Source organism: Poromitra crassiceps (genome assembly GCF_964638095.1).
Source record: "Poromitra crassiceps genome assembly, chromosome: 8".
Taxonomy (NCBI): Eukaryota; Metazoa; Chordata; class Actinopteri; order Beryciformes; family Melamphaidae; genus Poromitra; species Poromitra crassiceps.
In genome coordinates this window covers 25,459,123-25,485,509 of record NC_139629.1, presented here as the reverse complement: position 1 = coordinate 25,485,509, position 26,387 = coordinate 25,459,123, and the positions used below count along the sequence as shown (strand labels likewise).

The window sequence follows — 26,387 nt, the reverse complement described above, 5'->3', positions numbered from 1 at the left end:
ACATACGTAAGTTTTCAAATACCCATTTGATACAAGGATAATACCGTGACATATTGACATTCAGCTTCCTTTAGTTTAGGGTTTAAAATGTCTTTTTCCCTCCCCTCTCCATCCACAGGTGGGGTCTCCAACCATTGCTGGTTGATAGAGGGCATCAGACAAAAGGAATTATCGGCCCTTGCCTCCGTACAACTGAGCGCGGCATGGTCTGCTGCTGCCTGTCACAGAATGCATCTTGAAGCGGAAACATAATTTCAATGGGATAAAAACCTCAAACCGCTCATCATCACAACACCAAACAGCGTGACTGCAGCGCCGCCACGTGGACACCCATCTGACTGCACCATGAGCTCGTGTGACAGTTAAATGTCTAATGATGGAATGATAGGCCTAAAACTGCTTTCAAGGTGTTTGATTAGGATTTTATTTCCAAACACTACAAATACATGATGTATGCAATATTGTTATATAAAGTGTATGAAACCACTCTAGGAAACTTCACCACAACTTAAAGAATTGAATATTGAATAGAAAGAAAATACATAGGTAAAAAAAAAAAAACAGAGAAAGAAACATTGCTGTACTTAAATCTCACATTGTAAATAAAAATACATGTTTGTAGCATGTTAATATCAAAAATGGCCGGCAAAAACGGAGGAAATAGCATGTTAATGTCATGTAATCTCACATAACATTGCATTAATCTTGGCCCTTTCTAGGAACGAATGGCTCGACTAGTTGATGGAGTCCGCCCCAGACGTGGAGAATCCAGCGTTGTCGTAGATGACCACACGCGACTCTGCAACAAACAATATTTGTTAGTAGGCTACAGCAATCACTATTAGTGTTAGCACATAAGACATAATAGTGCTACTTTACGAGTGGAACTGTACGGCATGTCCTGCCTGGAAACAGTAAAAAAAAGTCACCTCCAAGCTCCGTCGCGGTACTCCACACCACTGCCTGAGTGTCTCTGCCAGACACTGTCTCTGCCCGTCTCTGCCAGACTGTGAACGGACAGTACAGAAGTCAAGTCAACTCAAGTCAAGTCAGCTTTATTTATAGAGCACATTTACAACGACAAATAGCCGACCAAAGTGCTTCACACAAAATGCAACAGTTTAGGTTGCCACAACCTAAACTCAACTCAGGTGGAAGGCCAGGGAGAAAAGGTGCGTCTTGAGCAGGGATTGAAAAGCCTCTAGGCTATTCCAGAGCCTAGGGCAGGGATACCCACTTTACTTAAATGACAGGAGGCCAGGGGCCAGTTAATAAACAAACATTAATATTAATTAATCTGTAGCGGACTGTAGGTTTTTGGGTCGTCAGAGTTTAGTCTGACAATTGTGCGCGCACAGGATAGTTAGTTAGGTTAATTTAGTTAAGTACATATAAGTGCCTGGGCGGTGAGCAGGTGGCTATATTTGACAATTTAGTCAGTGTAGTGTTCCCAGTGTAGGAAATTAGAAAGATATTTTGGGGGCAACTTTTGCCCCACTGTCTAAAACAATGGGGGCATTTACAACGTTTCAGGGTCACTTTAAAAAGAGTAATTACTGCGTAAAGTTCAGGGTTGCCACGAGTTTGGAAAGTACTTGAAAGTGCTTGGATTTAAGAAAGAATAATCAAGGACTTAAAAAAGCTGTGTGTGCGTGCGTGCTTACTACTGTGCTTATGACTACTGAAGGATGATAGAGATTGATTGACAGGGTGGCGAGGGAACTCCACAGATACAGTATATTAAAAGAAATTGGACAGGGTATATAGGACACGCCCACCCATTCATTTGAACATAAGCTGCTCAACAGCACATGAAGCATTTTGAAGGAGTTTTTCTTCCTGGTTTTACTTCCATGATGTGCGCGGCCCAAGATCATGTGACGTGATCATGTGACGTGGCTGCTTGCATTCACGAGCCAGCCCAGGTCCAGAGTAAGGTAAGTGGGTGGGTAAGTGTAAGGTAAGTGGATGGGGGGGGGGGGGGGGGGGGGGGGGGGGCTTGGGTAACTCACCATCACGTCTGCATCTCTTCCAAACGTAGAAGACGACAGCGGACAGAGCGACAGAGAGCAGCGCAGCCAACGCAATCCCAGCAACGAGCTCGACCGTGTCGGCTGGGGACAAAGAGCAGAGACAAAGAGAGAGAGAAACAAGGCAATCTTGTGTTACGGTAAGTTGTACTGTAATAAAAAAATATACATTGTGTCAAATATGGTGAAGTGTTTACAGCATGTGTGAAATTATCTTACCTGCTTCATCTTTAGAGGCTGAAACAGCTGCGTAGGCAGGGCTGAACACTGGAAAGGTGGAAAAAGCATTGTTACGTTTTTAACATGTGTTTCTCACACACACACACACACACACACACACACACACACACACACACACACACACACACACACACACACACACACACACACACACACACACACACACACACACACACACACACACACACACACACACACACACACGTGTTTCCTCAATATGCATCCAGCAGTACACCCCCCCGCTGCTGAATTACACTGTAGAAAAATATACTATAGGAATATTATAGGAATACTGTAGATCCCTATTGCCAAGACCGCGAACCGCGGTTCACGGTCTTAAAGGGATACACACACAAATGCTGCATCAGGTATCAATGGGTTAAAGTGAGCAGGGAAGTTGGTTGGCATGTAGGCTGTATAAATGGAGTGTCTTACAGATGTAGCAGTAGGCACCGTGCTCCTCACTGGGATCTTGGGAAACAGTGGCGCGGGACAGGGTGAGTTCGCCGCGGTGCCGGCCTTGGGGGAGGTTTCTCCAGAAGCTGCCGTCGTCCAGCCAGCTGATGTCAGTGTCGTTGGGCAGGAGAGGGGCCGTGATCAGCTGTCCCACTGATGCCAGCTTGGTGTGGTGGTTCACACCACACCTCTTGCTGGCCTCCTGCAGGGTTACGTTGCAGGAGGGCATGGAGATGACCATACCTTTTGAGAGGAGACAGGCATACACAGGTTATATCCAAGACTTCAGCCTGGAGCCAGGAGAGGAAAAATGCCTGACAAATTTCACGGCGCTGCTAAGCATGTGTGTGTGTGTGTGTGTGTGTGTGTGTGTGTGTGTGTGTGTGTGTGTACGTGTGTGTTTGGGGGGGGGGGGGGATTGTGTGATGTGTGTGTGTCTGTGTGTGAGACATGTGTGTGTGTGCGTGTGTGCGTGTGTGTGTGTGTGTGTGTGTGTGTGTGTGACGTGTGTGACGTGTGTGTGTGTGTGTGTCTCTACTTTACACCCGGAGGTGCTCCACATGTATGAAAGCAACATGCCTCATGTCTGAAAGGGTACAAAGGGGTGTGTGAAAGCAATTTCTGTGGCGAGGCTGCGAGCTTTGCGGGACTCCTAAACTGCTTTTTTGCCGCGATCTGTAAAAAAATACATTGTGTCAAATATGGTGAAGTGTTTACAGCATGTGTGAAATTATCTTACCTGCTTCATCTTTAGAGGCTGCAACAGCTGTGTCGGCAGGGCTGAACACTAGAAAGGTGGAAAAAGCATTGTTAGATGTTTCACACACACACACACACACACACACACACACACACACACACACACAGACAGACAGACAGACAGACAGACAGACAGACAGACAGACACACACACACACACACACACACACACACACACACACACACACACACACACACACACACACACACACACACACACACACACACACGTGTGTTTTCCCCAATATGCATCCAGCAGTACACCCCCCCGCTGCTGAATTACACTGTAGAAAAATATACTATAGGAATATTATAGGAATACTGTAGATCCCTATTGCCAAGACCGCGAACCGCGATTCACGGTCTTAAAGGGATACACACACAAATGCTGCATCAGGTATCAATGGGTTAAAGTGGGCAGGGAAGTTGGTTGGCATGTAGGCTGTATAAATGGAGTGTCTTACAGATGTAGCAGTAGGCACCGTGCTCCTCACTGGGATCTTGGGAAACAGTGGCGCGGGACAGGGTGAGTTTGCCGCGGTGCCGGCCTTGGGGGAGGTTTCTCCAGAAGCTCCCGTCGTCCAGCCAGCTGATGTCAGTGTCGTTGGGCAGGAGAGGGGCCGTGATCAGCTGTCCCACTGATGCCAGCTTGGCGTGGTTCAGCCCACACCTCTTGCTGGCCTCCTGCAGGGTTACGTTCTGGGGCAGCCAGAAGAGCTTCCCTTTTGAGAGGAGACACAGGAGGCATACACAGGTTATATCCAAGACCTCAGCCTGGAGCCAGGAGAGGAAAAATGCCTGGCAAATTTCACGGCGCTGCTAAGCATGTGTGTGTGTGTGTGTGTGTGTGTGTGTGTGTGTACGTGTGTACGTGTGTGTTTGGGGGGGGGGGGGGGGATTGTGTGATGTGTGTGTGTGTGTGTGTGTGTGTGTGTGTGTGTGTGTGTGTGTGTGTGTGTGTGTGCTGAAAGGGTACAAAGGGGTGTGTGAAAGCAATTTCTGTGGCGAGGCTGCGAGCTTTGCGGGACTCCTAAACTGCTTTTTTGCTGCGATCTGTAAAAAAAATACATTGTGTCAAATATGGTGAAGTGTTTACAGCATGTGTGAAATTATCTTACCTGCTTCATCTTTAGAGGCTGCAACAGCTGTGTCGGCAGGGCTGAACACTAGAAAGGTGGAAAAAGCATTGTTAGATGTTTTTAACATGTGTTTTTCACACACACACACACACACACACACACACACACACACACACACACACACACACACACACACACACACACACACACACACACACACAGACACGTTTCCCCAATATGCATCCAGCAGTACACCCCCCCCCCCCGCTGCTGAATTACACTGTAGAAAAATATACTATAGGAATATTATAGGAATAGTGTAGATCCCTATTGCCAAGTACAATTCAAAATACATACTTCGGCATGCGCTGGGACGCGTCATCAGTCTGTATAAGGCTGTATAAATGGAGTGTCTTACAGATGTAGCAGTAGGCACCGTGCTCCTCATTGGGATCTGGGGAACCAGTGGCGCGGGACAGGATGCCGCGGTGTGGGCCACAGTGCTGGCCTTCGGCCAGGATTCTCCGGACGCTACCGTCTTGCAGCCAGCTGAAGTCGGTGTCGTTGGGCAGGAGATGGGCCGTGAAGAGCTGTCCCACTGATGCCAGTTCGGCGTGGTTCAGCCCACACCTCCTTCTGGCCTCCTGCAGGGTTACCCTCTGGGCCATGGAGAAGACCATACCTTTTGAGAGGAGACACAGGATATATCCAAGACTTCAGCCTGGAGCCAGGAGAGGAAAAATGCCTGACAAATTTCACGGCACTCCTAAGCATATGTGTGTGTGGTGTGTGTGTGATGTGTGTGTGTACGTGTGTGTGTGTGTGTGTGGGGGGTGGGGGTGGGGGGGATTGTGTGATGTGTGTGTGTGTCTGTGTGTCTGTGTGTCTGTGTGTCTGTGTGTGAGGTGTGTGTGTGTGTGTGTGTGTGTGTGTGTGTGTGTGTGTGTGTGTTTGACGTGTGTGACATGTGTATGTGTGTGTGTGACGTGTGTGTGTGTGTCTTTACTTTACACCCGGAGGTGCTCCACATGTATGAAAGCAACATGCCTCATGTCTGAAAGGGTACACTTCACGTATCCCCCGGGTCAGGCTCAGGGCAAGCAACCTGTTACCCTGACCTGACCCGGAGTTCATGTGTGAAAGTGGCTTCTGTGTGTGTGTACATGTTGATTTACCTTCCTCTTCCTGTTTGGGCACAAAGCAGTAGGCGTCAGACTTTCCGTGTGTCTTTATGAACTCTTCGCTGTAGGTTAGCACGCCTTCAGTCACGGAGCGTCTACAAACAAATGAGCTCATTATATATATTGGAATTGCAACATTTACAAACATCGCACACGCATACTTTAAACATATCAAGCACCCCTCATTTACACCACATTACACACACACACACACACACACACACACACACACACACACACACACACACACACACACACAAGAACACTCATTCTTCCTACATTCTGGTCACTTCAATAATGTGGAAGTTGAACAATTCCTCTGTTTGCTGGGGACCCCCTGCAAGCCCATCAGGGGCCCCTGGCGGTCCCAGGATCCCATGTTGAGAATCACTGCTGTATGCCACACACACACACACACACACACACACACACACACACACACACACACACACACACACACACACACACACACACACACACACACCGGACTGTATTGTCTTTCAGCCATCCTCTATCAGACTGAAGGCCTTCCAGCTGGCCATCGGACAGCTGCTCGGGGGATGCAAGCATAGCGTTGGTGTCGATCGTCCTGCAGGCAGCCTCAGCTGCAGTGAAGTCCAGAGTGTAGCGGCCAGACGCATGCTGGTGGTGGAGCACCACACCTGGATCAAGAGAAGGACAGCAACCAGTGAAGGTAAAGTAGATCAGATACACCTTCTGACCATCTGCTATTGGCTGGTCTCTGTGTCCTATGTGCCGACACGTACTCTATATAACTTATTTCTATTTGATTGTTTTGTTGTCTTATTCATATTCTTCTTATAATGTCTATATGACACCATCATCATTTCCGGCCAAGCAAATAATAATAATAATACATTTATTTTATATGGCGCTTTTCAGTGACTCAAATACGCCGACAATATGAGTACACAGAAAACATGCTAACAACGAGCAACAGGCAACAGATACAAATAACAATGAACACGTCAATCAGGGATATATGGAAAGAGAGGAGGGAGGGAGGGAGTGGGAGGAACAGCGGCCAGACAGAAGAGATGGAGGGGAAAGGGGGGTCAGTGCTGTGGCCGCATCACTCACCCTCACCAATCAGCGCGCCATGGATCAGCGCGCTACAGCTTACTGGTTAACGGACACACAGAGAGAGAGAGAGAGAGAGAGAGAGAGAGAGAGAGAGAGAGAGAGAAAGAGAAAGTAAGTTTTATTTGACCATTTTTTAAAGCACACATAATACTGCTTCACAGAAGACAGACATTATGAAGATAAACAAAAAAACTGCCGAGGATAAAAACACAACAAAGCCACAGGCTTATTTCCATTGTGGTCCTCTGGGGGAAAAGGAAGGGGGATGGCTGACAGGATTGTCAGGTGCAAATACAATACTTACGACTCACAATACATAAATACAAACCTACATAGCAATTAACATAAAGTACATAGTGCTTTATGATACAGTGCTGATACAGTGCTGATACAGTACCTACCTATTCTAAGAGAGTGGATGCCAACAATTTTTTAATTGCCGTTTTAAAACTGCTCTGTGCCTCAATAAGCTTCAGTGATGCCGGAACTTTGTTCCATTCAATGGCAGCAGAGTACAGAAAAGTGTTCTTACCTGCTAGAGTCCTATATTTGAAAAGTCTGATATTAGTTGTGCTGCCTCTGGTGGCATAGCTGTGGATGTCCCTAAAACGGTTAAAGTAGTTGTAAAGATATTTGGGAACTGCATTGTGTATGATTTTATGGGTAAGTCCTAATTTAATTTGGATGATTCTTTTTTGAACTGGGAGCCAGTTTAGCTGTTGGAAATGTGCTGGGCCAAGGTGGGTCCTGGGAGGCAGCTTTAACACCACCCTGGCTAATTTATTTTGGGCAGTCTGAAGTTTGTTCTTCAAACACTGCGCTGTGCTGGTAAACCAGGAGGTGGCAGCATAGTCAAAATGGCATTGAACCACTGGTTCACACTGGTGAGAAGGTTTCTTTTAATAGGCTAAGTGCACCAACGTTTCGACGCAACGCGTCTGCATCAGGGTCAAACAGGAAGGGGGGAAGAGGGAAAGGGGGGGGGGACTGCAGCAGTCAGGCACACCTGACAATCAGTTCATCCAATAGTGTAGGACAGGAAACCAAGATGCCCTACTCATTTCAGGAAGTAGTGGAGTTGTGCAAGTAGTCTATTGAAAAATGAATGAACAAACCTTCGTCAGCCTCCACAGACAGGCTGTATGGGTCGGAGCGTGTAGTCTCTCTGTTCTTCAAAGCACAGGAGTAATTCCCAGAGTTAGCCGTGGTCAGAGGGTTGAGATGAAGGGTGGGGCCGGTCTCATCGAGGGCGTGGCCATTTCTGTTCCAGGTGACGCACAATTGGTGGGAAGAACAGACTGCAGTGCAGTTCAGTGTAACTCTGTCGCCCTTTTTCATCACTCTCTCACTACTGGAGCTGGAGATCCTCATTCGTGGGTTATCTGTAATTAATTCATTTTACTCAATGCATGGTTTTGATCCAAGCAATTTGACTTGTTTCAACTGATCATATTGCCTTTTCTCCTTCAAATTTACAGCATGTAGATTCATTAAAAAAGTGTGATACAAATATAATTTGTTGTAGCAGAAAAACAAGTCGTATTTGCATTAATATTAGCTTTATTTTTAGTAGTAGTTTTATTGAAATGAAAGATATAGCACAAGGTATAAGAAAATGTCTGCTTCATCTCAATGGGTCTAACCAGGTTAAATAAAAGTCAAGTAAAATAAAACATAAAAAAATATCAGTATTAATTAATATTATTAATTAATATTATTCTCAGCATCCTTACCAATGACTGTGACCTGCACTCCATTTGGCTCAGTCCAGGCGTCTCCATCTGCTTCCATTCTGAAGTGGTGAGTCTTTGAGTGTGTTGATTGTATACCCCTAATCTGCAAAGTGCAGTCGCTGCGGAGGTCTCCCAGGTATCGGTAGTGGGGGTTGTTGTTTGTCGAGCTGCTGTCGTACACTGATGGAGTCGTTGGAGCTAACCAGAGAACCCTCACTATCTCAGACTCCTTCCGGGGTGGGAAGGAGCAGGGAATGGTCACAGTCGATCCATTCACAGCACAAATATGGGTTGTATTGACCCTGCTTTCACCCGCAGCACCTGGAAGAAAGAACAGGACATTGGATTATTAGAGAGTTGCTGGATGACACTGTAGTCATCCAGATCCTTCTTCGATCTTTACGCAGATGAGCGCAACATCACAAGGACTTCAACTTTGGTTATTCTGTAACAACTGGGAGCTCCAAGTCACTTTTGAAATAAATAAATACATACATAAATACATAAATACACAAATACATAAATAAATAAATTAGAATAATGATTTTCCTAAACAAAACCAGTAATCAATCACACCAGTAAGATTTAGATGCACCTCTTCACTACTTAATACATTATGATGCATTGTTTTATAATTAAAGTGTTATTTGAGGAGCATAAGATTAAAGGGTAAAACAGCATGGCACTGGCTGGTGGACGTACGGTTGGGACGTTTGCAGATATATTGCTGCAAATTAATGCAGTTGAAATCATTCCAGCGTCCATGGGGCCGAACCACCCCACAGTCCTCTTCCCCCAAGTTATTAGGCTCGCCTGAGTTCCAGTATCTGAAAGATGGAGGGGAGGAGAGGAGAGGAGAGGAGAGGAGAGGAGAGGAGAGGAGAGGAGAGGAGAGGAGAGGAGAGGAGAGGAGAGGAGAGGAGAGGAGAGGAGAGGAGGTCAATTCTGCAATGTAGCTTAACTAAAGTTTAGGCAGATTATTATTCAGGTTCCTCTTTGTAATGCCTTTCCAATATTTGAATAGTAACAGTTTTACATACGCTGAGTCCATGTCATAAGGGGTCCCATCAGTCCACTCCCAGATACCTTCTGAAGCCCGATCATGCAGGCCAATCCAAAAGCCCGAAGAGCCAATTTGAGTGCTCATCCATTGCTGGAAAGATAGAGTAGAAAAAAATGAGTGCAGGTTCTGGAAGATAAGCACATGTTACCAGAATGTTTTATTGTTGTTGTTGTTGTTGTTGTTGTTGTTGTCGTCGTCTCACCATCTCAGGAGTGCCCTGAATGCTCATCAGGTCGCTGCCATTTGCCAAACAGTCTGCATGAGCCCCCACCCATGTCTTCTTTTCTTTCGAAAAGAAGTAACATGAGCCGTTGAACGGCCTCCAGCCTTGTTCACACTGGCTATAGGCTGAAAAACACACAACAGTTATGTAAAAATGAAATGTATAGTACATTGAATATGAGGTCAGAGGTCAGGGTCGGCTACACAGCATTGCACCCCTGGAGCTTGGAAGGATTCAACGTTTTGCTCAAAGACACTTCCCACTGGACTGCAGCACCACACATGTGGTTTATATTCTGAAGTGTCCGTGCGGGATGGTGTATGTCGGACAGACCAAACGGGCATTAAAAGTCCGTATTGCTGAACACAAGGCTGCAATCCGCAACCACAACATGGATTATGCAATAGCGAGACACTATGCTCAGGCCCAGCATGGCTCTGCTGCCACACTGAAATTCTGGGGTATTGAGCATGTGTCTCCCTCACAGAGAGGAGGCGACACTGGCTGAGTTTCCCAACAAAGAAGCTTCTTAAGAGTTAAGAAGCTTCTTAAGGAGTTAAGAAGCTTCTTAAGGAGTTAAGAAGGCTCCAAAGAAGTGTTTCCCAAACGCCTTCTTAACAGTCGAGAAAAATAAAAAAAATAGAAGGCTCTTAAGAAGCATCTTAACTGGAGCGGCTCACTTGATGGCACTCTGAGCCCAGCAGTGGGCCACGACTCAGTGGTTGAGAAACACTGTTAACACCTAATCATGGTCATGTTAAACTTTATTAAACATTATTTATTTCAGACATGGACTGCAGTTCAAATTGCTTTATATACACAGCATACAACAAAACAGAGAAACACTACAGAATTTAAGCGACCTTGGGTTCTGTGAAAGGTGCTATATAAATCCACAACATTATAAAAGGAATCCATTCTGATTAGAGAAATATAGCCTACGGTAAAACATTTAAAACACAAGTAACCATACATACAGGGGAGATTTTCAAGTGTTCCCCAATTTTAAACACTAAAGGGTGCATGAAAGAAAGGAAAAAGGGAAAAACACAAGAGGAACAGTGGACACAAGTATCTCCTTTTGCCTGACGCGGCTGGATCTGCCAGTGTTTTGTCATTAAGAAGGTGTTAAGAAGGCTCCAGACCCTTCTTACAAAACCTTCTTAACGAAAGATCATCTTAGCGCTAAGAAGCTTTTGGGAAACGCAGCCTTCTTAACGGAGGATAATTGGAAGATAATTTTAGGCTAAGAAGCAATCGGGAAACGCGTTGGCTTCGTTGGCTTCTTACGGGAGCCTTAAGAAGGGTCAAAGAAGCTTCTTAGCGCTAAGAAGCTTTTGGGAAACGCATGCCTTCGTAAAGAAGCAATTGGGAAACGCGTTTGCTTCTTAAGGGGGCCTTAAGAAGGGTTGAATTAGCTTCTTAGCGCAAAGAAGCTTTTGGGAAACCCAGCCATTGTCAATAAACTGTTAAGAAGAGAAGCATTTTGGATTCACAGCCTAAATACTGTTGAACCAAATGGTCTAAACGAGGAACTAAGCCTCTCTTGTTATTTATAACCTGTACCTTTCCTTTGGAGAAATTGTTATTTGTGCCTATGTATTTCTATTCTATGGCTTATATTATATTGTTATTTATAAATGTGGCTGGCCATTATAGCCTACTTCACTGTGCGGTTTGAGTGCTATTGGCCCACTGGGTTTGGGCACCTCCCATCCTTAGCAGCCAATGACGGACTGCGATGTGTATTGGGGAGGCTTTTTAAAGCAAGTTGTTTTCCTTGTCACCCTGTTTGACTCTGATGAAGACGCAGTAGGCGTTGAAACGTTAGTCATTGAATAAAGCAATTTCCCAGTGAATCGTGTGCTCCAGGATCCTCTTTGGTTTGTCCATTGAACTTTTGTCATAATACTGTCCTGTCCTGAGAGCACCGACCTCCTTTTGCGGAGGGGCTGACGCGCAAGAGACTCCTTTTGTATTGATATTGCCTCGGAGATCTTCCAGGACGACCTCCTTCTCTGTGCAGCTCGCCTAACCACCACTGAAGAACCATGAGTATCTTTGCATCTATTAATGCAACTACCGAAATGCGGTCTGAGACTCTATCCTATACGGATGAACAAGGTGCGAACATCATATTGCCGCACTCTTTATTTGAAGAAGTGATAGAAACGCCACCAGAGCCATGTATTCTCTCCCTCAGTAGAGAGCTGGAGGATCTGAAAAAGAAAGACACTCGACTCCTCTGGCATTCAATTACTCTCTCTGAATATTGGAGAGAGAAGCGAATCCCCCGCGGGCTTCGCCTGAACAAAATCCCTTCTTTTGGTCTGGATGACACAGACTTCATGCACAGATGGGAACAGATACTGAACAAATGTTCTCTGGATTTGATACTGCTGGTCATTGAAAAAACCAAGACGGAGAAAGAGAAGATAAACGGTGAGATCATTGCATTGGAAACCAAAATCAAGGCACAAGCTGACACAGAGACATTAAACACAATCACCAATAAAATCACGGCTTCACTCAAATCCTTTCAAAAAGAACTACAAATTTATAAACTGAAGAAGTATGAAAGAGACATCAAAGACTATGCTGACGGGACAGTCTATGATTGGATGAATGAAAGGAGACGTCAGAAGCCCCACCCTGCACGGCGCCCGACTCGCCCGAGAACCAACAGGCTGCAACTCTCTACTTCTGCCAGTGAACGGGATTCCCCGCAGACGAGTGACACGGACAACCAACGCAACAGCATGCCTTTTTTGGGCTACGCCAAGCCACCCCACGGCAAGCCTCCTCGCGCAAGACGAGGAGGGGCACAAGGGGGACGAGGGGTGCCTCCCCCAGAAGCCGTGCGGCGCTCCGCACGCAACCAGAACCAGAGTCAGTAATTAACATCTCCGGTCTAAACCTCAGCAAGGAGGAGACTGATGTATTAAGTAAAGGTCTCTCTTTCTGCCCTACTAATACCGTTGATCCATTTAAATTAAAAGTGGACACGTTCAAATTTTTCCGGTCTCTTCAATTAAAACATTTCTTCTCCCCCAGAGGCAATGTATTATCTAATGGTGATGTCATCCTTAGAAACTCCAACACTGATGACACAAGAGAAGCCACACCATTCAGAAAAAAGTCACGTTTTGTTCCCTTTGCCAATTTAAATCCCTCTATCATTACATACAGCCATCTGGTAGAAGATGATTTGGCAAAAATCTGTAAAAAGGTAAATCAGAAGAAATCAAACCTTTCATGTGATGAATCAAAATGTCTTAATGCACTGGAAAAAAGAAAGGATATTGTGATTCGCTCTGCTGATAAGGGGGGCTCCATAGTCATTATGAGCTTTGAACAGTATAATGAGAGCATCAAGTCCCAGCTCAGAGATCAAGACTGCTACACCCCCCTTTCTTTTAACCCTGTGAATGAATATAAAGCCGAAATAGATCAGGTCCTCGAGTCAGCTTTCTCCAGGGGCTGGATTACAGAAAAAGAAAAAGAGTTTTTGTGTGTACAACACCCCATATGTCCTGTGTTCTACGGGCTCCCAAAAATCCACAAATCTCTTGATAATCCGCCCCTTCGACCTATTGTTTCTAGCATCGGCTGCCTCACGGAACCCCTTTCACAGTATTTGGATTTCTTCTTAAAGAAATTTGTCCCTAATCTTCCCTCTTATTTAGGAGACACGACGGATGTTTTAAAACTATTGGATACATTCAATAGTGATGAAGATTTTTTGTTGGCAACATGTGATGTTCAAAGCTTGTACACCTGCATCCCTCACAATGTAGGCATCGAAGCCCTGGTACACTCTTTTGAAACTCGCCCTACCGAGATGCTACCCCCCATTGGTTTTTTACTAACACTCACAGAAATAGTCCTGTCAAAAAACTATTTTCTATATGCAGGTTCCTATTTTCTGCAAAAAAGAGGGGTTAGTATGGGAAGTTCTTTTGCACCGTCATATGCCTGTCTGACTTTGGGGTTCTGGGAGGAGATATTCATCCACAATTCAGCCAATAACCAATTTCTCCCTAAAATTAAACTCTGGAAAAGGTACATTGATGACATTTTGTTTATTTGGACTGGTACCACTGGCGAACTCAATGATTTCATGGAATACATTAACTCCACCACACAACACTTTCGTTTTACAATGGAACACTCCAATAAAAATATAAATTTCCTGGATCTAACCATTTACAAAAACGGACACGGGGGTGTAGACACTACCATCTACAGGAAACCTCTTAGTAGGAACACTCTACTGAGAGCTGACAGCCATCATCCCAGGCGACTCATCAACAACATTCCCACTGGCCAGTTTCTCAGACTGAAGAGAAACTGCAGCACAGACCAAGAATTCATGGACAAAACAGTTGAGATGAGGAAACGCTTCCTGGACAGGGGCTACGCGGAGACAGTTATCGAGGCAGCCTATCAAAGGGCAGTGCGCACCCCGAGAGCCCGCCTCCTTGAGAAATCCAGGCGCTCTGGCTCTTCCGCACCACGCCTCTGTTTCTCCACGGAGTTCTCTCCAATCGGTGGAGAGATCAAACACACCATCAACAAACACTGGCACGTTCTACAGAGTGACCCTGCACTCAAGTCACTGTGTTTAGAGCCTCCGTTAATTTCTTTCAGGAGATCTCGGTCAATAAGAGACAGACTGGTTCACAGTACCATGACACCCCCCCCTAAGCCTACGTGGTTACCCGCCCCTCCCTCTGGTTTTTACAGATGTGGTCACTGTACCCACTGTTCCAACTCCGCCGACACCAAACAATTTTCTCACCCACGGACTGGTAAAAAGTATAAAATTAACTCATTCATAAACTGCAGCACCACACATGTGGTTTATATTCTGAAGTGTCCGTGCGGGATGGTGTATGTCGGACAGACCAAACGGGCATTAAAAGTCCGTATTGCTGAACACAAGGCTGCAATCCGCAACCACAACATGGATTATGCAATAGCGAGACACTATGCTCAGGCCCAGCATGGCTCTGCTGCCACACTGAAATTCTGGGGTATTGAGCATGTGTCTCCCTCACAGAGAGGAGGCGACACTGTCAATAAACTGTTAAGAAGAGAAGCATTTTGGATTCACAGCCTAAATACTGTTGAACCAAATGGTCTAAACGAGGAACTAAGCCTCTCTTGTTATTTATAACCTGTACCTTTCCTTTGGAGAAATTGTTATTTGTGCCTATGTATTTCTATTCTATGGCTTATATTATATTGTTATTTATAAATGTGGCTGGCCATTATAGCCTACTTCACTGTGCGGTTTGAGTGCTATTGGCCCACTGGGTTTGGGCACCTCCCATCCTTAGCAGCCAATGACGGACTGCGATGTGTATTGGGGAGGCTTTTTAAAGCAAGTTGTTTTCCTTGTCACCCTGTTTGACTCTGATGAAGACGCAGTAGGCGTTGAAACGTTAGTCATTGAATAAAGCAATTTTCCAGTGAATCGTGTGCTCCAGGATCCTCTTTGGTTTGTCCATTGAACTTTTGTCACTTCCCACTGGACCTTTGTAAAATGGCCTGCATTTATATAGCGCTTTTATCCAAAGCGCTTCACAGTCAGTAGGTACATTCACCCATTCACACACCGATGGCGGCAGGCTACCACGCAGGGTGCTGGCACACCAATGGGAGCAATTTGGGGTTCAGTGTCTGGGGGGAGGGGGGGGGGGCAGGCGGAGTGCCCGGGTGATCGTACTGGTGTGAGGACACGCTTTGAGTAATTTTAACATACAGAACGTCTTCCCAATTCCATGGGCAATTTTAGATTTTTGGAAGGCAGACAGGCAGGCAGACAGACAGGGAGACAGACAGACAGACAGACAGACAGGCAGACAGACAGACAGACAGACAGACAGACAGACAGGCAGGCAGACAGGCAGGCAGACAGGCAGACAGACAGGCAGGCAGGCAGACAGGCAGACAGGCAGACAGGCAGACAGACAGACAGGCAGGCAGGCAGACAGACAGGCAGGCAGGCAGGCAGACAGGCAGGCACAGAGATGGGCGAAAATACATCATAAAGTATTTTGATACAAATTACAAATACTTGCTCAAAAAATGTATCACAATACAAATACAAAATACTGGTCTGAAAAATGTATTTGAGATACAAATACATATTTTGTATTTTGAAAATACATAAAAATACATTTTTATAAAAACTGATAAAGAGCTGCAACAATTAGTCAATCCATCAATTCATTGCCAAATATTACATTAATTGCCTATTTTGATCATCTATTCATCATTTTGAGCCATTTCTGTAAGGAAAATGTCCTAATTCTCTGATTCCAGGTTCTCAAATGTGAAATGTTCTGGTTTCCTAGATGGTAAATCGTCTCTTTAGCCCTCTGTGACAGTATTCTCCTTTGTGTACCCTCTAACACACTACAGTTCTTTCAGTTTTAGCTGTTTTTCAGCACAGCTAATTTCTCCCTCACTTGCAGCTGTTAATCACCTTCTGTGAGGGCTTTTGACTTACAGGCAGCATTTCTACATGTTAACCTCAAGTTTTGGAACTTTGACCATGTTAGCCCTAGATATCTGACATCATAACAGTATCCCTGGAGATGATGTGCCATGGCTGCAGTTATGGAAATCGCCAGCTCCATGGCCTCCCAAAATCATGACTGACTGACAGACAGACACCGCCCACCCACCTTGGTGCGATCGTGCAACTGTGCGCTCATACTACATCAGTTGCTCGAGTGACATCACTGATGACATCACAACTGCCTGAGTGACATCACAGTTGGGCAATCAGTTGCTCGAGTGACATCACTGATGACATCACACTTGATCGAGTGACATCACTGATGACATCACAATTGCTCAAGTGACATCACTGATGACATCACTGATGACATCACAATCGTGACGCACACTGCCACCACACACACTGCCACCCACTTTGCCAATTTTAATTAAGAAGATAATTAGTTGTGTCTTTCTAATATGATACACTGGTTTGAATATGCAGTAAACCGTTTAATTTGCAGATAGGCCAGTGCATGCAATATCTAATCATCAATTTATATTAGTAATTTATCTCTGGGGGAATTTCTACCAATACAAGGCTTCATACTAGTTTAGATGAAGAAGTGATGTGAAGTCTGACTCAAGACCCACCCTACTCTGCCTCTGATTTGTGGTTGAGTTTGTTCTGAGGGTAAGCCAATCAGAGGTAGAGTAGAAGTGACAAGTCAAATTTTGTTTCTCCACAGTTTAAACCTGTGTCAATGGTAAGAATCTGTCAATTTGAGAATAAAATGACATAAAATTAGAGAAAAAAGTATTTTATGTATTTAAAATACACAAAATACAAGGTCTGAAAGTATTTTGATACAAATTACATCTTATGTATTTAAAATACACAAAATACAAGGTCTGAAAGTATTTTGATACAAATTACATCTTATTTTTCTCGGTCCAGCCAAATACAAATTACAAAATACACAAATGTATTTGAAATACGTATTTTAAATACATGTATTTCAAATACTGCCCATCTCTGGGCAGGCAGGCAGACAGACAGACAGACAGACAGACAGACAGACAGGCAGACAGACAGACAGGCAGGCAGGCAGGCAGGCAGGCAGACAGACAGGCAGGCAGACAACGGCGTGTTCAACCTGCTGCCTTCTGCCCCAGCCCTGTCATGAACGGCAGTGTTCTAATCTAAGCAGATTGGATTGCATGCAGCAGATGACAGAAAACTCATCCATAAGAGACTTGACTTGGACTTGTGACTAAAGACTTGAGACGCGACTTGGACTATAGCTAAAAGACTTGAGACTTGCCTGGCCACGACCCATTGCTGCGCAGCAGCTATAATTTAGTTTTACAATAAAGGGAGGGGGAGCAGCCCAGCTGCAGCCAATCTGCTCTGCTCTGCTCTCGTGTTAAATGAGGAAAAGGCAGGTTTTTTTTTTTTTTTAGCTCGATTTAGCCTATTATTTCGGGCTTTTTCAAAACTATTTTTTCATTTTATAGTAGTAATGGTGCATATTTATCGATACAAGCAGTGTTTATATTCCAACATGACCCAAAAGTATGTAGATTGCAATGAGGCCAGAATCAAAAAATCTCCCATTGTGATTGGAGCGTGCTTAGAGCGAGGGGTTCGTCCTGCCTACGTAACTGCGCTAGGCAGCGCTAGGCCTTTTAAACGCAGTTTCTACGCCGATTGCAACGATAGGCCCCGTTTTACTACGTGGAACATTGCAGTGAGAAAATTAATTTCTTTGATCTCACCATCTATAATAACGAACATGGAGGCCTATCCAGCACCATTTACCGCAAACCACTTAGTAGGAACACCCTGTTGAGAGCAGATAGCCATCACCAAAGCAGAGCTGCCAACAAACAGTTTTAGACTTCATTGAATAACTGCGCTAGGCGGCCTAGCGCTAGGCCTTAAACGCAGTTTCTACGCCGATTGCAACGATAGGGCCCATACATCAAATATTGTGTCAACTGTCAATGAGGAATCAACAACAGGAAAAACGGTCTTGGCCCACCGTCTTGGCGCACACTTCCCTTGACGGTTCTGACAACACAACTAAACAGCCTGTTTACAAACATATATATAAGCAAATTATGACTCCAAATCCGAATCTCTTACCTTGCTCCGAGACGCACAACGTGAGAAATAGTAAATAGATGGACTTCATCTTAATCTTCATCAAGCACTTTGGTCGGAAGCCGACCAGAGTTGACTGGACTTCGAAGATGTGAAAATGATGTATAGCAAGGCTTTATATACCACCACCACCGCTTAGGTGATTGGCTCAGCAGATCAGAAGAGACAGATGTCCTTAGCTGATTGGAGAAGGGGCAGTTGTGATGTCACTAGTGATGTCACTCGAGGAAGAGGAATTGTGATGTCACCAGGGATGTCACTCGAGCAATTGTGATGTCATCAGTGATGTCACTCAAGCAATTGTGATGTCATCAGTGATGTCACTAAGGAGTTACACACCCTGATTTGGGGGGGGGGTCTACCAAGGCCACTGGTTCGCTGGCACTTGGCCGCAGCAGTTTGCCGGCATGGATCAGTCCTCCGCATTATATGAAATGTACCCGATAGTGGCTGCTTGTCACATATGGGGGAGCTTCTGGGTGCGTAAAAGGATAGCAGTCAAATGCGATAATGCTGCAGTAGTCGCCATCATCAATAAAGGACGATAATCTTCCCCGGCCAGACAGACAGACAGGCAGACAGACAGGCAGACAGACAGACAGGCAGGCAGGCAGACAGACAGACAGACAACGGCATAACACTTGTACCACCTCAGAACTCAACGACTTCAGTGATTACATTAACTCCACCACACCATACCTCCGTTTTACTATATGGAACATTCCAGTGATTTGCAGCACGGAGGATGAATTTGGGATCATGTCTATGTTCCCCGGGTTCTATGTTCCCCGGGTTCTATATTCCCCGTTTTTCACTAAGAGGGTTCTTTGTTCCCCAGGTTCTATGTTCCCCGCTTTTCACTAAGAGGGTTCTATGTTCCCCAGGTTCTATGTTCCCCGCTTTTCACTAAGAGGGTTCTATGTTCCCCGCTTTTCACTAAGAGGGTTCTATGTTCCCCTCTATGTTCCCCACTATGTTCCCGGCTCCGATGTTTCCCCCGAAATGCCTTCGGTGACGATCGGCTTATACCCAAATCACTAAATGAACTAGCCTAATATAAACTATACACGTTTTAATGAGTGCAACACAAATTAACTTAAATACTTCAACTTACATCCACACAGTAACCAAAAGTTATCAGTCTCTGTCTCTGAACCGCGGACAGCAGACGCTCTCCTCCCTCCTCTCCCCGTCTGCTCCGCGCGTCCGCTCCAAAACTCTGACGCTCACCAGACAGTTATTTTCTGAACGTCAGAAATGTAGGCTACTCTCCTCACAAATAAATGTTTCAAGTCGTAAAATGGTGTTGGTTTTCTTGTTTTATAGTCTCATAATGAAGTAGGCTATAGGCCTATAATAGCCAAATATTAATAATTGTAGTAGGCTAGCCTAGTAACAACAACAACAACAACAACAACAACAATAATATGCTGATGATAATAATAATGATAATAATAGGCTAATAATAATCATCATCATCATCATACTAGGCTAATTATTTTCTGTTGTAATGGCTTGTGACATTGTTTTGTTTTGTTTTGGTTTAAATCTGTTTGACCTGAATGTTACACTACAGCCTATATACTGTATTAAAAAATATATATACTATATATTTATATTATTAGGCTAATAAAACCCCCCAAGACAGTATTTCAACAAATTAAATATCACACACAAAAAACTATTTTCAAAATAGAAATGTCGATCTTCTGAAAAGTTATGTTCATGCCTGCACTCAATACTTGGTCGGGAATAATTTTGCTTTAATTACTGCCTAAAGAAATAACTTGTCCATGTTATTTCCACGATATTCTAATTTTATGAGCTGCACCTGTAGGTTCGCCAACATAGCCTACATGCCCGCAACAGTGGGGCTTACAAGCATTAACACATGTAAGAGGAGAAAAATACTATTTTTTAGAATAATAATGTTTATAACATGACATAAAGTCAACAAACCACATCAAAAACATAGCCTTATAAAACGATTACATTTCTGACACACAAAGATCAGCACCACGGATAGCCAGATCGGCCGATTCACTCCATTAACGGGAGCTGTCCGCCACCATGGTGCTGAAATCAAATCAATCGATGCTGGGAAAATCGATCACCCACAGTTTAATCATTTCTGACACACAAAGATCAGCACCACGGATAGCCACGGATAGTGGCAGAGCAGACACGGGAACTGAAAGAGGTGGGAATACTGTAATAATAATTGTAGTATTATTATTTAAATTTTTGTTATGAATAATTATAATAATAATAATAATAATGACAATAATAATAAAACTTCAATTAATAGCCCCGGATTTTATTTGCTTCGGCCTATAGGCTGTTTAGGATTTAGGAACTGCATCTATTGGGTGTTGTTTTATTCCTTGATTGATAAATAATTGATCAGGAAAGTTTCGAAATAATAATGATTGTTAATAATAATAATAATAATAATAATAATAATAATAATAGTACAAATGCAATTAATAGCCACGGATTATATTTGCTTCATTCAATCACTGAATAAATTCGCATCCGCCTAGCCAGCGGTAAGGCCGCCCGAAAGGCCTAACAGCCTATAGGCAGGCTTGCTTTAGGAACGGCATCTAGGCTATTTGGTGTTTAATTCCTTGCTTGAGCACAAAATTATTGTTCAGGAAAGTTTGGAAATAATAATGCTTGTTGTTGTTGTTGTTGTGATAAATTAAATTGTATAAAAAGATCTAGGCTAAAGAACGAATAGTAGGCTAGCCGCGGCAGCCTATTAATATTAAAGAAAATAAAAAGGTAGCCTACTAAATAAATTCAGTTTTTATTGGAGGTCTTATTAAGTTGTTTGCATAACTCTTCTAGGTGTTCGAGCACATCGTGGAAAACCATGTACAGTTTGATGATGACACTGTCAGCCGCGCTGATGGATCAACCTCCTTGACAGCTTCGAGTTCTGCTTTTGGTTGAAAACCTTCCAAGCCATCTTCTCTTACTCGGATGTTGTCTTTGATATTCTCCAAAACAAACATTTCGATATGCAGTTTTGCCTCGCCAGATTGGATGAGCTTCACAGATCAATCGAAAAGGAAAAAGATAAGTTTGAGGTCTATGGAGAGACCGAGGCTTTGGTTGGCCCTCCGCGCATCCGTGGAGCTGGAGACGTTTGCGCACGGTACAGAGCGGTCCACTGCAGCGTAATCGACAGCCTTCTAAACCAGATCTCCAGCAGCTTCACTGATCACAATCCTGCCGCTGATGTGTGTGTGTGTGTGTGTGACTGTGTGCGCGCAGTTTATTTATTTATTTCAAATCAATCCCTGAGTCATTTGATTTCATCCTGGCGCCCGGGCTTAGCTCATTATGTCTCATTTGATGATTATTATTGTTATTTTGAGATGGTATTGCAAGCGAATTAAGTGGTAGCCTAATTCGCTTTTTTTCCACGATGGGGGGGGGGGGGGGGGGGGGGGTTGTCATGCGGGCGGGTCAGAGAGATATGCCTATTTCTGCACTTTTTAACCATAATAACCTCTGAAAAGCGCAATAACAACACAAGAGAAAGACTACTATTCAAAATCAAATAAAACATTTATTTCACACTTCAAGTTCACAGCAGCAGATTAAGTCATAACGTGAAATGCGGAGCAGCGCGCGGGACCTGTCTGGAGCACTCTCTGAACATATATAGGCCTAATATGTCTATGAACAGTCATATAATAAACAACAAATATACAAGATAATAGCCAGTCAGTGCCAGGTTCATTAAATTAAAGAAATAAAGTGATCAGATGCATTGTCTCCGAGCAGATTAAGTCATAACGTGAAATGCGGAGCAGCGCCGCGAGGCCTGTCTGGAGCACTCTCTGAACATATATAGGCCTAATATGTCTATGAACAGTCATATAATAAACAACAAATATACAAGATAATAGCCAGTCAGTGCCAGGTTCATTAAATTAAAGAAATAAAGTGATCAGATGCATTGTCTCCGAGCAGATTAAGGCATAAAGTGAACTGCGGAGCAGCGCCGCGAGGCCTGTCTGGAGCACTCTCTGAACATATATAGGCCTAATATGTCTATGAACAGTCATAGAATAAACAACAAATATACAAGATAATAGCCAGTCAGTGCCAGGTTCATTAAATTAAAGAAATAAAGTGATCAGATGCATTGTCTCCGAGCAGATTAAGGCATAAAGTGAACTGCGGAGCAGCGCCGCGGCCCGCGGGACCTGTCTGGAGCACTCTCTGAACATATATAGGCCTAATATGTCTATGAACAGTCATAGAATAAACAACAAGATAATAGCCAGTCAGTGCCAGGTTCATTAAATTAAAGAAATAAAGTGATCAGATGCATTGTCTCCGCGTCTTTCTGCTCATGGCATGCTGTGTGCAGCTGATTTCTTTCTCTCTCTCTCTCTCACTCTCTCTCCCCGACGATTGCCACTATAACATTTAGGCTACTTCTCCGTGGTCTGTGGATTGAGAAGAATAGAGAAGAAAGAATAGAAAAATTAAATTCACACACACGCAAAGCAGGCTGAACCAAAGTATTGTGTGTGTGTATCTATCTTGACTTCCGCGCCATTTCAGCACGACGGACAGCGCGGCATTGGCCCTGCATGAAACTCATCTGTTTATCTCTCCATCCGATTTCAGCACCAGGGACAGCGCCGCACGTCTCAGACTTGTGTTGAAATCGGATGGAGAGATACTCTGAGATGCAAAGCAACAGAAAAATAAACCTGTTAAATTACCTTTACTGTTCCTCAGTAGAGTTGCAGCCTTCTCTTGGTTTTGTTGTTAAACTTCCTGAGCAAACGATCCTTCCAGTCCTGTTCCCGAAAACGTTTTGTAAGGTCCGCTTCAAACGCCAGTTGGATTAGTTGAGCTTTTCTCTGGTGTAGCATGCTTCGTCTGTGCTGACTAAAGACGTTGGTTAGAGTTGAAAATGTGTTCTCACATGTCGCTGAGGATGCCCCGAAAGTCACTGCATGTTTCAGTGCTGTCAGCACGCTTGGCATGGCAGTGAGAGGCCCAGAGTAGCGCTGCAGGATGGCAGTAGGTGTCCATTTGTCCTCAGGAGAGCGGGCCATTTCAGACTGTAAGAACTGTAGAGCTACCTCAAATTCAGATTCCACTAAAACTGTGTTGGTGAGCTCCAGCAGTGGTTTCACCTTCTGTGCATCCAAAAATTGAGGACTGTCTGGGTCAAGGGCACACATTGCCTCAACCAGGTGGCTGTTCCTTTCACTAAATCTGGCGTCCATCTCCCCATTTTGCACCCCTCTCCATAAAGCTAGGAGAGATCCCCAGGTCTCGAGGTCCTCTGTACCCGGATTTTAAGCACCAAAGTCGGCTTCCATGAGCCAGAAGAGAGCCCCAAGCATGGAAGTCACCTCCACGCACTGGTTGAGGTGCCGTACACCATCGATGATTACTTCTGTAAGTGCTTTGTGATGTATGACATCAATGTAACGTCCACACAAAAACTCTAATGTTGTCAGTACGCTGTAAATATATAGTATCTGCTGCTCTCGCAAATGTCACACGTTGGTTCTGAGCTTCTCATTAAACTTGTGTCTCATTTTCTTGAGATTTCACTTGAGATCAGTCAAAACTAGATGATCTTAAAAGTCTATTTTTGTTGAAGACTGTCGACAGTGATCAGAGATGGCTATATTGTTTTCTTTTCCTCATTTCCAGAAAGTACATTCCTCCCTAATAATGATGTATGAGTAAAAATGAACAAATGCAATCCAGTGAGCGAGGAGTTTGTAGTTTTAACAGCAGTTTCAGCATGCTGTCATGTGATCATGTCTAACAGCAGTCTCAGCATGCTGTCATGTGGTCATGTCTTTGTCACTGCAGATGACTCTGAAAGGGCCCAGGTTGAGAAAGCTATGAAGACTTTCCAAGAGAAGACCTGCGTTCGCTTTGTTCCTCGCAGTGGCCAGTCCGACTACCTCAGCATTAAGAGTAAACTTGGGTGAGTGCATGTCAGATTCACACCAGATTCACACCTGATATATCATGTCAGATTCACACCTGCATATCATGTCAGATTCACACCTGATATATCATGTCAGATTCACACCTGCATATCATGTCAGATTCACACCTGCATATCATGTCAGATTCACACCTGATATATCATGTCAGATTCACACCTGCATATCATGTCAGATTCACACCTGATATATCATGTCAGATTCACACCTGCATATCATGTCAGATTCACACCTGATATATCATGTCAGATTCACACCTGCATATCATGTCAGATTCACACCTGATATATCATGTCAGATTCACACCTGCATATCATGTCAGATTCACACCTGCATATCATGTCAGATTCACACCTGATATATCATGTCAGATTCACACCTGCATATCATGTCAGATTCACACCTGATATATCATGTTAGATTCACACCTGCATATCATGTCAGATTCACACCTGATATACTGTATCATGTTAGATTCACACCTGATATATCATGTCAGATTCACACCTGCATATCATGTCAGATTCACACCTGCATATCATGTCAGATTCACACCTGATATATCATGTCAGCTTCACACCTGCATATCATGTCAGATTCACACCTGCATATCATGTCAGATTCACACCTGCATATCATGTCAGATTCACACCTGATATATCATGTCAGCTTCACACCTGATATATCATGTCAGATTCACACGTGCATATCATGTCAGATTCACACCTGCATATCATGTCAGATTCACACCTGATATATCATGTCAGATTCACACCTGCATATCATGTCAGATTCACACCTGATATATCATGTCAGATTCACACCTGCATATCATGTCAGATTCACACCTGCATATCATGTCAGATTCACACCTGATATATCATGTCAGATTCACACCTGCATATCATGTCAGATTCACACCTGCATATCATGTCAGATTCACACCTGATATATCATGTCAGATTCACACGTGCATATCATGTCAGATTCACACCTGATATATCATGTCAGATTCACACCTGCATATCATATCAGATTCACACCTGCATATCATGTCAGATTCACACCTGATATATCATGTCAGATTCACACCTGATATATCATGTCAGATTCACACCTGATATATCATGTCAGATTCACACCTGATATATCATGTCAGATTCACACCTGCATATCATGTCAGATTCACACCTGCATATCATGTCAGATTCACACCTGATATATCATGTCAGATTCACACCTGATATATCATGTCAGATTCACACCTGATATATCATGTCAGATTCACACCTGCATATCATGTCAGATTCACACCTGCATATCATGTCAGATTCACACCTGATATATCATGTCAGATTCACACCTGCATATCATGTCAGATTCACACCTGATATATCATGTCAGATTCACACCTGATATATCATGTCAGATTCACACGTGCATATCATGTCAGATTCACACCTGATATATCATGTCAGATTCACACCTGATATATCATGTCAGATTCACACCTGATATATCATGTCAGATTCACACCTGATATATCATGTCAGATTCACACCTGCATATCATGTCAGATTCACACCTGCATATCATGTCAGATTCACACCTGATATATCATGTCAGATTCACACCTGCATATCATGTCAGATTCACACCTGATATATCATGTCAGATTCACACCTGATATATCATGTCAGATTCACACCTGATATATCATGTCAGATTCACACGTGCATATCATGTCAGATTCACACCTGATATATCATGTCAGATTCACACCTGCATATCATGTCAGATTCACACCTGCATATCATGTCAGATTCACACCTACATA

General features: G+C 43.9%; 2 protein-coding genes across 2 annotated transcripts in view; one reads left to right on the top strand and one right to left on the bottom strand.

Moving 5' to 3' along the window:
• Positions 1 to 603: 603 nt before the first annotated feature.
• Positions 604 to 8,710, bottom strand: LOC310780591 (aggrecan core protein-like). Its single transcript, XM_083641134.1, has 14 exons — positions 8,583 to 8,710; positions 7,965 to 8,231; positions 6,847 to 6,888; positions 6,230 to 6,407; positions 5,740 to 5,840; positions 4,983 to 5,246; positions 4,604 to 4,651; positions 3,950 to 4,207; positions 3,466 to 3,513; positions 2,706 to 2,969; positions 2,250 to 2,297; positions 2,013 to 2,114; positions 930 to 1,007; positions 604 to 799 (listed from the first exon to the last, which is right to left on the bottom strand). The coding sequence occupies exons 1-14, from the start codon at positions 8,638 to 8,640 to the stop codon at positions 735 to 737; spliced, it is 1,821 nt and encodes a 606-aa protein (XP_083497260.1). The 5' UTR covers positions 8,641 to 8,710; the 3' UTR covers positions 604 to 734.
• A 5,320-nt stretch (positions 8,711 to 14,030) lies between these two features.
• Positions 14,031 to 26,387, top strand: part of LOC310780590 (zinc metalloproteinase nas-13-like) — a gene marked incomplete at both ends in the record, with an annotated part of 21,115 nt that continues 8,758 nt past the window's right edge. The window contains 3 exons of the mRNA XM_083641133.1: positions 14,031 to 14,482; positions 23,887 to 23,984; positions 24,411 to 24,528. Of these exons, the coding sequence (XP_083497259.1) occupies positions 14,031 to 14,482; positions 23,887 to 23,984; positions 24,411 to 24,528 (668 nt within the window). The remainder of the gene's footprint in view (positions 14,483 to 23,886; positions 23,985 to 24,410; positions 24,529 to 26,387) is intronic.

What these genes read in the sequence shown, in the direction of transcription:
- LOC310780591 (XM_083641134.1), bottom strand. Translation starts at nt 8,640, where the DNA reads ATGGAAGCAGATGGAGACGCCTGGACTGAGCCAAATGGAGTGCAGGTC. An exon ending in AGTGCAGGTCACAGTCATTG is followed by an intron (nt 8,232 to 8,582) that starts GTAAGGATGCTG and finishes AATTAATTACAG; the next exon opens with ATAACCCACGAATGAGGATC. An exon ending in AGCCTCTAAAGATGAAGCAG is followed by an intron (nt 4,208 to 4,603) that starts GTAAGATAATTT and finishes TCCTCTCAAAAG; the next exon opens with GGAAGCTCTTCTGGCTGCCC.